General features: G+C 52.6%; 1 protein-coding gene across 1 annotated transcript; it reads right to left on the bottom strand.

Annotated features, from left to right (window-relative positions):
* Positions 1 to 2,578: 2,578 nt before the first annotated feature.
* Positions 2,579 to 11,906, bottom strand: CSUI_000967 (rna recognition motif-containing protein). The gene is made up of 6 exons (XM_068061173.1): positions 8,397 to 11,906; positions 7,517 to 7,819; positions 6,643 to 7,188; positions 5,745 to 6,107; positions 4,563 to 5,175; positions 2,579 to 4,099 (listed from the first exon to the last, which is right to left on the bottom strand). Exons 1-5 carry the CDS (start codon positions 9,195 to 9,197, stop codon positions 4,564 to 4,566), a joined length of 2,625 nt encoding a protein of 874 aa, XP_067926858.1. The 5' UTR covers positions 9,198 to 11,906; the 3' UTR covers positions 2,579 to 4,099; position 4,563.
* Positions 11,907 to 12,316: the final 410 nt, after the last annotated feature.

Below are 12,316 nucleotides of genomic sequence, written 5' to 3'. Positions count from 1 at the left end.
CCCAACGAAATGCTAACACTACATTCGGTCCCCTGGGGGCTCTTCGCACGGATATCCTTTGGTGGAGAGGTAGCAATGCGGGGACTGGATGCACATAACCGAAAAAAAACGATCTCTTTCCTGGCGTTTGCCACGACGAGGCCGTAGAACGGACGTCAGAGGATCTTTGACGTGGGCAGCGATTACCGGTGTGCAGCGAGGTACTTGTTCGCCAGTCGAATCAGTTACACAGGTGAGATGCACTGAGGCTTGTTTCTCAACCATGATCTGGCAGCGGAGGCGGTTCCGCGATGTTGCACCCCCCTCCCACGCAAAAGTGACGCCGCCGTTAGGCGGCGTGCGTGCCCGTCACTCAGAGTACGAACCACCGAAGTCCAGTCCGTGACATCACACAGGTAAATGGCAATGTAATCCTTGAAGAGCATGTCACCGCTGACTAGATCAATGGATGCCAACTGTGGTCAGCCAACAAGCTGTCTGTTGACAGCTGACGTCTCAGAGCACACGCGACACACTCTTAACCCCGCAGTAATATCGCCTCGGCATCGGGTGGCCACCACCGCAGCCGCGGAGACACGAACGCGCGTGCGACAGCAACCCCCCTGTCCAGTCATTCAAGGCCCACCTGTGTTACTTCAGAAAGGTACACTGTGCGCCGTGGTAGCCGGACACGCGGCACTACCACCTACACGTGAGACAATCTCCCTGATGTATTATTATCACTAGGGGGGATATGGTGCGCGCAGCGTGCTTAAGATGGATCAACCCTTTGTAAATGTATATATACTAGACAAGAACGATGGTTATTCATTGAATGACTCTTTACGAAACATGCATATTGTGGCGCCAAAATACGCAGGATCTCACGTGTCAATGAACGCCGAACACGGAGGATGAGGAAGAAGAAGCGAGATCTTCAGAACTGCCGTAAGGAGCCTGACGGCGCTCACCTTTCCCTTCCTCTCTATATACACATATCCATAGATTAACCACTTAAACTTCAGTGACCCCCTCTGGCAGCAGCTCTATTCCAGGGAGCTCAACAGCTTACCCAGCAAGCTGCTGAAGGACGTCGCGGGATAACAGCTACTGATGTTCTACGGTAGTCATGCAGAAGAAAGTGTAATTCTTGAAAAAAAAAAGGCCGGCTGCGTACGATGCCTGCCCTCCCAAATATATTAAGCTCATACTATGCAATGAATACAATAATCCATAGAGATGGAATGTGCGCTACTTCTACGGTGAAGCGGAACCTGAACGAAAAGAGTGTGGGACCAGCGAAGCTCGACCATCTAACTATATCAAATGGCTGAACATCGCCGCGCCGAGGCTGAACACGTGAATTAAATGTATCCACGGGACGGTTGTAAGTGCGTGAAATTGACGTGTATCTGCTGGGGTGAGTCAGACTCCCTCTCGAGAGACGGCTGCACAATATACTCCCACATTTCATATATATTCATATATACGGATGTATACATATATATATGGGTATCGAATATGTCTATATATATATGTCCATACACATGTACTTCCTGCGCAAACGAGCTTCTTCACACCACACCTGGGTGCGGAAAACTTGGAATCGTCGACGCGAGAAAAGAACAACAATCACCCCTTGTACAACTGTTGAGAAGACCGCCACTGCTCGGCACCTCAAAACAATCGAGATAAACGTCATCACGATTTATCTGGAGAGGCCCCATGACACAGCTGATGAAACTCCTACTGCCATGGCTTTCGTCGCCCATGGTTGTGGGATCTCTAACACATCGTGAAATGTCCTGCTGGAAAGATATTCACAGATAAGCGAACACTTTCATCATGAACGCTGCCAGCAAAAGGATGCATGCCAATCAGGGTTCAGTCACAATCAGCCAAGAACGAGATATCCTCAGCCCTATGACTGGATCACCCTTGTAGAATAATGCGCCGCAAGAATGAATGTGCGGCAACATCAAGGCCACCCGGGCAACACGAACCTTCTACATACAACATAGATAGAGAAATCCCCTCACCACGATGAGAGCCACTGAGGTCTTTTTCCTTCTCTCTCACTTCTTTACCTACCCCGGTGTCCCTCCCTTTGTCGGGGAACGCCACAGATACGAACAACAGTTGCATTCGCTCTTATAAGGGTAGAAGAGAAATATGTAGGATGACTCTCAGGGATGTGTGATGATAGAAGTTTGTAACAACTCGCCGTGCCAAAAAGGGCTGCCGCCCTTCATCTCAAGTGCGTCCCTCTGGAGTACACTCCAGCAGCACGAAGCGTATTCTCAACTACCCACGGACACATCTTTTCGATGCCACTGCCAACGGAATGAATATGGTTGTGGTGAGCATACTCATGTTCAAGATGAGAATGATGTTAATCATGTCCCCCACCTTTCAAACACACTCATCACATCCTTCGCTTCACTCCAGTCATTCTCGATATACGCCTGCTACCGCCGCCCTTCTTGACAATGAATGATGATGGATCGACCAATCAGCACACCACACAGCACAGGAAAAGGGAGAAGACGACCCCTCTCCCCTTGCCTCCTCCCCCCCCCTTATTTCCCCGGCCTTGATTAGTACTACTACTACGCCTACTGTAGTGGGCGGGCTTACGGAGTCCCTGTTTTCATGGTCTCACCTGCACAAAATGAATAATAGTCAAAAGCCCTAATCATCATGATACCAATGCCAACGACACTTCTCGATACAATGGCAAGAAGCATATGTCGCCGATCCGTACGACAGACAGACAATAAGTATCCGCCATGGAAAAATGTGCACGTACCGATAGCTGAACTCCCAAATATAGAAAGATATAGATGAAAAGTGCAGGTGGTCAAGTTACCGTGCCCCTAGGAACCTCTGAAAGCAAGTTGAGAATGTTCTCAACTTTCACCAGTCGGGTAGGTATCTCATCAAAAAGCGATGTATCCCCCCAGAGTCTGCACGATGACTGAAAAGGAGGCGATACCCATCTCAATCTGGCCTGTATATATATATACGCAATGATGAATCTCCCTACACCTTCAGAAGATGACCCGAGAGGTATACACACAACACGATCTCTGAACGAAGACTACGCTTCTACAACACTCAGGTGCCTCAGGACGAAGTCGTGAAGCATCGCACAACAACCAACACTCTTTTTGTGGGACTCCTCTTACCTACGTCCCCCCTCTCCTCCCCCCGTCTGCACTCCGTTAAACTCCCTCATCAAAGATCCTGCCTCTCCTGCCCTTTGAGGACTGAGAGCTGCTTATGCGCCACCGACACCACCACCACCACCCTGACCCAAGAAACTAACACGATTCACGTCCTCGCTGGAATGAGCAGATCTTCTGTTTGTAGTAGTTAGTGAGTAAGGAAATTGAGAGAAGGCCATAGGCTGCGATCCTGCTTTGCCGAAGTGCCATAGCCTCATGTACAATGGCACACACACAACACACACGGTGTGTATGTAGTAGCACGGAGAGAAAAAAAAGGGTTAGATGAAAAAAAATTGGGGGTCTGGGAAGTGCGATGGAGGTCTGTTGGTTAACTGACACGAAAGACCGAACCGTACCACACCCTTGGACCAAAGTCGGCATCCCCCCTCGCTCTCCGTCCTTCACGAATTTTCAGTCTGCTACAAAGAGTCAGACAGTGTTTCGTCTCCGTACGCTTCTATCTATCTAGTGCGGTCCTCGTCAAACTCACCCAGACCGACCCGCCACACACCCACCCATCCATCGGCACCCCTAACAACAGAAAACCTCACAAGCAACGGTATCTATACATTAAGAAGAGGAAGACGACGCCACGGTGTTCCCCACGACAACCGAGATCGACCGCTCGTCCTTCGTTTGCTGGAAAAGCCGGCCTGCCAACTGCTGTTGCGAGCGCGACACCAGAAAAAGTTCCTTCCTCCTCTGCGCCACAAGCTACGCAAACTGCACCTCTTAAAACTAACGCACATCGCGTCAGTCGAGGAATCATTTTTATTCTGCCTTTCCAAAGTCCGCGGGATCTCAGGATTCGAGTACTCCGAATCACACATGAACGGTGGTGACGCCGTCCCCATGGACCTCTTCTCAGTCAGCTGGGAATCTGAAACAGCCTAGACAAAACACAGGACATCTTTCACACTACTCGACTGAACTACAACAAAACAGGCCAACCAAAGAGGCGGAGTGCACGTCACCTTCAAGCAGCCACTCCAGGCTCAAAAAAATGACACCTTCACACGATCCGGAAAGACAAGTTCATCCGCCTCATCTGTCACTTGCGGTTACCGCTTCCAACAGTTCATGCTCATATGTCATTCCGGTAGAAAAGGAACGAAACGCCCATGCCGGGACCAATCAAGATCTCCAAGTCTACGACTTGGTACTACCCCGGATATAGCTGCAGGTCTAAACTCTGGCTTAACCGTCACCATCCCTGTGTTAAGCGACACGTAATGTCTGCGTCAGTTTGGACTCTGGCATCCTGGAAGATGCTCGTGTTCAATTTGACATCTATGAGAAAAAAGCCTTGCCAGTGCATGTATACTCGAAATGCATGATGAATCTATTACTTACTCTATGCCTGGTCGGAAGTATTTGACCCATCATGGGGCACTCGCCCAGATGACCTTCTCCCGTCTCCTTCACCTCCTTTCGGCTTCGACCTATGCAGGGCACCACTAGTACCTCCTGCGGCAGCCCCCACCCCAGAACCAACACCAACACCACCATACGCAGTGCCAGCTCCCAGTCCACCATCAGATACACTTGAATCTCTGACGATTGCATGACCCGAGCCATCTATATGCTGCATGTAGGCAGAAGAAGCACCAGGTACAATTAGAGGACCTACTAGATTGCCACCACCCTGCTGGTGATCTCCTGCATGCCCCACTCCCAGACCCGTCCCCGTGATTCCAGCCGTAGCTTGAGTCTGGTTAGAGTTACGTGCTGCTCCTGCAGGTATGCCTTGCGCCATCGAGTACACGGGCTCAGCCACTGTAACCAACCCTGATGATGAAGGCCCGTGTTGCTGGTCAGGAGGGTGGTGTGCTTGATGCTGCGGATAATTCGGTAAGGACCCCTCGCAGTAAGCGGGAAAACTGCCACTGCTCGCAGCGCTATGAGCGGCATGGTGCATTAGCACCGCGGCTACGTGATGAGGGGGAGGAGGTGGAGCGAGCCATGGCTGGACAAACAGCACATAGACTTGCCACACGCGCACTTGTTGCACCAACACTAAAGCAAAACAGAACAGGTGTTCAGTCCTAACTCAGATCTAGTATGTATCGACAAGACAGAGAACACGGGCAACCGACCGACCCACTTGCACATAATGGCTCGAAGCGTCAGATGAAGACGCGCGAGTATCCAGCATGCGATCTTCATACACGTGATGTCGTGGGTGCATGGCGCTGCGCTGCTGTCATTCTTGTGGAGAGCAAGCAACACTTCGAGAGTCGAGAACTTGGGAGGCAACACACAGAGGACTCCTGGGTATTCTGGGGGGATCCGTACCCATCACCTTAGTACCCGCTACCGAACTCGACACCTGCTCGATGCAGACAGACAACAATTCAGTCAGCAACGGACTCAAGTAGGTACACGAGTGAAAGACAGTAACTACGTCTGTCCCATCTCTGGGGCGCGCAGCTATCTGTAGTAACATCGATTCATACTTGTACTTGTATATTTCTGCATGTATCCACTTGAGGTATCTCCCCAGGAACGACACGCAGCAAACACCGTGTGACTTACGGTATGTGTGCCTGCAACAGCATGCGACGGTCCTCCAAGCTGCGAGGGAGATTCCTCTTGCTGCGGCACCATGGCTTGGTTCATCCCTGTTTGTCCATGATGGGCCGCCTGGTCCGCACGCTGTTGCTGCGCGCCAGCCGCCTTACTGGCGGCCGATCCTGCGCCACCAACTGCGTTTCCCCCGCTAATGCTCTTCAGCATCACTTTGAGGTATTTGCTACCTGTATGGAATCCGTTCATGCCCGCGACAGCATTGTGCGCTGAAGAGGGAGTCTCGAATGATATGAAGCCGAAACCCCTGCTCTGCCCATCGTCATCACGCTGAACAGTCGCTGCACGAATTCGACCAAAATGGCGGAAGTGCTGAAGGACCAAAAAGCACCCCGGGAGCAAGAAAAAACAAGGTCGGCACACCGAACTGTGGGCGAAATCTTTCCATCGTTATCCCTTTCTACTCAGTATGCATCAGGACAAACACTTCTAGCCCAGGTAGAAAGCCACCGCAAAGCGTAGCGGTACAAGCGAGCTGAAGCAATCTCCTCTAGGCCAGGTCAATGTACGATGCTGGTCAACTGCTCCTTTTCTTCTCTGGTGAAACGAGCCGTCGCCCTCCCCATCATATACGGAGAGCGAACACAATCATGCGAACGAAGCGCCTTGAGACCCGTGAAAAACCAATGACAGCTGCAGTGATGACCTCACGTGTACAGTACGTACAACTTTCGTACCTCTGCTGCCACTACTACTACTACAGCTCGTGCTATCCATCAGGTTCGCTTCTCCCAGGACCCTTCCTAGCGCTACAGTTGCAACAGGGCCAGCCGTTTACCCTGCGGGCAGACACTCTGCAATACAGTGGGTATTTCGAGCCATCAACGGCCATCCATCCTCCCCTTACCCGCTTCAGATCGCCATCGTTCCACTCCGGGGGAACGTGAAAGATGAATACCGTACACTCAGGCTTTCCGTATTTTCCTCCCCCTCTGGAAGCACCACCTCCTCTACCTCCACGCCAGGCCTCAGGACGTCTTACGAAGCCTTTGTTAGCGATCTGTCCGAGCTCGCCTTCCCGATCGGGAAACACCCCCCCAGGGCGGCCTCTCCCTCCCTCTTGGGACCGGAACTGGCCTCGACGTCCCCCTGTGGGAGGTCGCTGCTCGCCTAGGCCGTACTCCCCCTGCTGCGGCAGATAGCCACTTCCGCCATTACCACTTGGCCAGCTACCCTGACGATTGAAGTGATTTCCGGAAAACCCGCGTCTCTTCGGTTCTGTCTTCAGAAGCACTTTCAGTCGCTTTCCCTCCACCACCTCCTGACTGGCTAACTGCAAAGCGCACAGGGCCGACTCGGCGTCTTCAAAGTCAACGAAGCCGTACCCCTTGCTCGACCCATCCCGACGCCTTACCACCACTGCACTCGCACAGCGCCCGTAAGTTTCGAAGTGCTGTAAAACCGTAAAGACCCCAGCCAGAGAAGGACGTCTGAAGTGATTCTTTCAGATGTCCAACCTGCCTCGGCTTTTGTTCAGCTTTCCAAGGCAGTGTTTCGCCCCTGTTTCTGTGCAAGACACTGGGGGAATGTACCTTGGACTTTTTCGTTGCACGTCTCCTCTGACTGTGGGACCATGCGTCCACCAATTCTAACGATACTCTGTCAGCCCCGCAGCTTCGAGTATGCGTTTTTATCAACTGAGAATGACAGAACTCAACTGTCGGATGTGTTGTCTCCACAGCTCCGTGACGTGACGCTCACAGCTCTCCAGCTTAACTCACCTTCTGTAGCTCCTCGTCTCTCCAATTGGGAGGCACGTGGAACACAAAAAGGGAGCATTTTGTGCCCTTGCTGGTTCCCGTGCGAGGATACATTTCTGCGGGAAGCTGACCAGCTGTCTCCTTACGGGGACGCTTGAGAGAAACCTGCAATTTCTTCCCATCAAAAACTTGACCATCCATTCGTTCAACAGCTTGCTGAGCACTCTTCGGATCCGAGAAGCACACGAAACCGTAGCCGCGATTCCGGCCGCCACTCTTTCTTTCTACACGGACACTCGTCACCGTCCCGCACTCACTGAAGTGCTGAAAAAAGAAATTCAGAGAATTAGGTAAGGCACAGACTACCACTTCTATTGGCGGTCCCCTACCAACGACTCGCGAAACCACGAGAAGTCTGGGGTCGTACAAGACTACAGTGAGCGCCAACAACGGGACGTCTGAGTGTTCACGTCCGGTGCTGCAGAATCGTCCGGGGACGAGTAACTAGCAGGCCAACATATCTGACGGTCCAGAGTGCTCCCACTGAACCGTCCTCACCACAAGTACGTGTCGCAGTCCGCCGAGGGAAGAGCCTGGAAGCTCACCGGTCGAAATGAATTCCAACGCATACCCGAGACGCTAGGAAGTGAAGCTACAAGACCTTCTGGGGCCCGGACAGCTGAGCGTCTCATGATCTGGTGGTGCCCTCTTTGTTATGTGATGCAGCTGATTACTGAGTTTGCCCTACAGAACTCCGCCAGTACGGAGCTGCTGTTCTAGTCAAAATAGCCACTGTCATGACAACGGTCCACCTACGACGACCCAGACCCATACCGTACTCACTCATACTTAGAACGTTGAACTGCCGTGATACAGCTCATTTTTCTCTGTTTCATATTACCTGCAATAGATCCTGCTCGGACCAATACAAAGGAATCTGAAACACAAAGATGTTGGTTTTCTGGGAATTCGAAGCGAGCTCGGACTTGTCCGCTGGCCCGACAGGTCCGGGTCTTAGAGAACCAATCTGAGGGCCGGCCGCCCCGCTCCCCTTCGATGTAACGGATCCACCTCCTGCTCCTCCAGCCGCGCTTGAAGGCAACCCCATTGCGCCTGCATCCCCTTCTCCCTGTGCCGCCCCTCCCCCGCCCTGAGACGCGGCTGAAGCAGCCCCAGCAGCACCGACAGGTACTGACTCACCGCCAGCAACCACGGTCAAACTGCCTGAAGCCCCAGGTCCTAAGGAGACCAGCAAATCACCACTGGCTGGAGATGCGAGAAGATCCCCTGGAGTAACAACATCAAGCAGGGTAGTGCCACAAGTACTGCGGTTCTCTGGCTCCATGGTCTCTTGGGAATGCGCACCTTCGGCGGCCAGCAGAACTTGATTCATGCCCAGTTGATGTTTGCAGAGATGTCTACCACTACTCCCTATCGTATTCTCTACAACCACTCGCGCAAGATCACCGATGTTAGCCTGCCCCAGAGATCCCTTCCTGTTGGAGAGAGCTGGAGCCAGAGACGGAACGAGCGAGCCCCGGACAAGAGGTTGTCGGAGATGAGGAAGAGTCCACAAGGATACCCCTAGACCAAAGGCAAGAACACTGCGACCGTGTATACTTATCTGGGGACAAAACTTCCTGCCCCGAGTTTGCTCAACTTTGAAATGACTTTCAAGAAGACAATGAGTTGTGCCAAGCATATAACCGGTTGAAGTAATAGACGGGAGAACTATCGGGAAATAATCCTCTTTCTAGGTTTGAATATTTAAAAAATTGGGTACGGAACTACAACATAAATACCGCCAAACAACGCAAAATACAGAACCGCAAATTCATATATACATGTAGAATATATCTACATCCCTAAGTATGCAGATATAAATATATATATGCATATATGCATACACGCACACAAAGGGAGCGTGCCTGCCGGACCCTTAAAAAAGGCTTGAAGAATGACCTTTGAGGTGTCCCGAAGAACAAGACAGTACTCTTCTTCTACGCTGCGAGAACCGAATACACCCTAAGATGAACAGCGCCTCCCTCAGACGACGCGGAAAGGACGAAGAAACTAAGCAACCATGCCCTTCAGTTTCCTCTCCAAGAAGCCGGTCACAGATGGGTGTCACTGATCCGTACAACAAAAACGAAGAAGAGCACGGAGTAACAGCATTGAAAAGAGAATCAGCGCCTCGACGTGCGCTCTCGAGCGACTACCGAGACAGTCTGCTCGCCCCCGCCTGGCCACAGTTTAGTTATTCGAACAGTCGCTGTCCGAGATCCTGGCATTCAGGAGGCATGGCATGGAGATGACAGAAACTAAACCCCCTGCACGGCTTGGAGTTGTTCGGGGACTTGCAGTCAACACAAGCCAAGAGGAAAGCGGAGATGCCAAGACAGGTGACACAAACTTGAAGACGCCTATCTATGGTTGGTGTGCTGCTTCGCTGACGAGTTCATGCCGAGGTAATCCGCCAGCTCTGACTTCATTCGAATCAAATTCAGTCGGGTCACCAACCGCCACTTTCTGTCGCATCTTTCGTGCAGAGAGAGCAATTCTGAACTCCGGAAGGCCCAAGACAACCAGTCACTCTTTTCATGGAATGTTTCCTCCCCCCTGGAGACGGGACTTCGCTGCTGCTGTCCCGCTAGAGTTGGGCTGCGTCGTCGCCCTCAACGAGGGAAGAGGGTGCGTAGCAGATGGTTCCCAGCGGACACGGAGGGCTGACTTGCTGCTAGACGCACCACGGAATTTCATTCACGATAGTGAAGTCGTACAGTGCCCTTTGTCTCCTGAACAAAAACGCTTTTACGGCTGGAAACGGCAGGGCTGCTAAGCTCCGCGCTGCGACAATAAGGAGCGCTTCCTCAAACGGACAAAACAGCAAAGCACGTGAACTGCGCCTCATACGTTCTTGGTTCTGTTGCCCACGCCGTCCTGACCGATCACAGGTCACCGTCAAAGTCTATGGGCAACGCTATGAAGCAGCACGCCAAGAGTACAAAATGCTTCTCCACTAAAAAACCGAAGCACAAAGCGGAAAGAAGCGTGAACACCGGGAACTAACAACACATACAGAGCGATCACGCAGGACTCGCGGTGAGCGGGACCCGCAGATCGGGCTTTCAGAGGCAAAGGGGACGTAGACTGCTTGGTAATGGGAGAGAGAGGGAAAAAAGAGGGAAGACGCGAACTCATGACAAGAGAAAGAAATGTGAGTGCTTATCTTGCCGTGCCCGGGGAAAAGCAAATACAATTCCAGGGTACCGCAGAAAAGCGCCCCCACTGCGCGAGTGTTGTAGCAACTGTTGGTAGTGTCGCGCAAGGTCGTTCCCTTGGAAAAAAATAGTCCCGCCCCTGCCAAACAATTTGTGCAAACCCCTGCCACCGTCCTGGGCGAAATTCTCGTGACAAAGCACCAGGAGGATCAAACCGAACTAGAGAGAGCGTGGGGAGCAGTTTCATGGGGGTGTCGGGACCCGTGAGATCGTATCCCAGCGTAGTTTATCCTGTCCGGCCACACCGTTCTTCAGCCGCGATGACGGTGGCGAAAGGAGCCGCCAACGAGGTCGTCACATACTCATCGAGACCCCGTTGCCGTCGCCACAGCTTGCGCTCTCCAGCTGCCCAAGTGTCCCACCGCCAGCACCAGCCCCTGGTTGATAACCCGGAGTGCCGAGGAAGTACAAAATATACAGTACAGCTTGGTGCAAAGTCTTGATTTACAAAGAAACTTCCTGTCAGAGCATTCAGTCCTCTTCTTTCGGGGTATGCGACATACAGGACCGCGTAGAAAGGAAAAAACAAAAGCAAACACGATACGACGTCTCGTAGAGAAGGCCCGTTTCGGCCCTAAGCGAGCCCCACCTCGGGAGTCCCGACTTTAGGCCGACCGCGCCCCGCTTCACCACCTTCGAAAGGGCGAGCGACTCGCGGCCGGATAGCAAGACAGACGTGCGGCGGGACGACGCCACACTGTTCGTACGTAGCACTGGAGTGGGCGAGGCATCGAGGCAAGAAGGGGTGGCGTAAAGTAAGGCCGGTTACGGGTGTCCCAAGGACGCAGCATGTGTTAGAAGACTGAGGTGATCAGACCCGACCAGCAGCCTGGTGCCGTAGCTGAGACTCGCCTGGGTATCGGGCCGGTCCTGCGGCGGCATACGCTAGTCGGGCGGCATGCTAGGGTGCGAGGACAACGCCGTCTCAGATGGTCAGAACGTCGGCACCGGCAATGTCCGATCCGCAGTGTAGGGCAAGCGAAGGGGACTGGGCAGCGACACATTCTCGTTTAAGCGGGGTTGGAAGAGACCGGAAACAGTGCCTTCCGCGCCATTTTGCAGCGCCAAAGGAAGCCCACCTTAGTTCCTGGCACGAAAGCTCTTCATATATAACATTGTTGTACAATACTCGTGCAAAGTTATGCTCATCACCGAGGTCTACCGGTGAGCCAGGTCAGCGCTGTCGCCGGAAAGAAACTTCAAGCAGCGTAGGGAGGGGGTAAGGAGACTACCGAAAATTGACAACCGGGGTCGCAAAACGAACAAAGACAAAAAGGCAAAACAGGGAAGACAAGAACTGCAGATGACCCAAGAGCAGCAGGCCCAGTTTCCACGACCTTGGAGTGCGTTCCTGCCGGACCGGCGTGCAGCGCCGGATGTGCACCAGGAGATGAGCTGTACGTGCTGTCTGAACCCGGTGCCTCGACCACTCCCCTTTTCTGGAAGCACGGAAACGATAAAACTGACGTCGCGTCCGCCTGTCCCGAAACCCTCGCTGCGGCCGAGTCTCCCCAACAAGAAATGAGAGCTTGCGTCGCCT

The sequence above is a fragment of the Cystoisospora suis genome (assembly GCF_002600585.1).
Source record: "Cystoisospora suis strain Wien I chromosome Unknown contig_378, whole genome shotgun sequence".
In the NCBI taxonomy this organism is placed as follows: domain Eukaryota; phylum Apicomplexa; class Conoidasida; order Eucoccidiorida; family Sarcocystidae; genus Cystoisospora; species Cystoisospora suis.
Note: the sequence above shows the minus strand (reverse complement) of the source record. Positions and strands in the feature narration are given on the sequence as shown.

Bases quoted from the DNA above. Each gene is read 5' to 3' on its own strand.
- CSUI_000967 (XM_068061173.1), bottom strand. From the start codon at position 9,197: ATGCTTGGCACAACTCATTGTCTTCTTGAAAGTCATTTCAAAGTTGAG. The intron at 7,189-7,516 runs GTGAGTTAAGCT...ACGGTTTTACAG, and splicing joins GAGACGAGGAGCTACAGAAG to CACTTCGAAACTTACGGGCG. The intron at 5,176-5,744 runs GTAAGTCACACG...CTGTTTGTCCAG, and splicing joins CTGTTGCAGGCACACATACC to CCATGGCTCGCTCCACCTCC.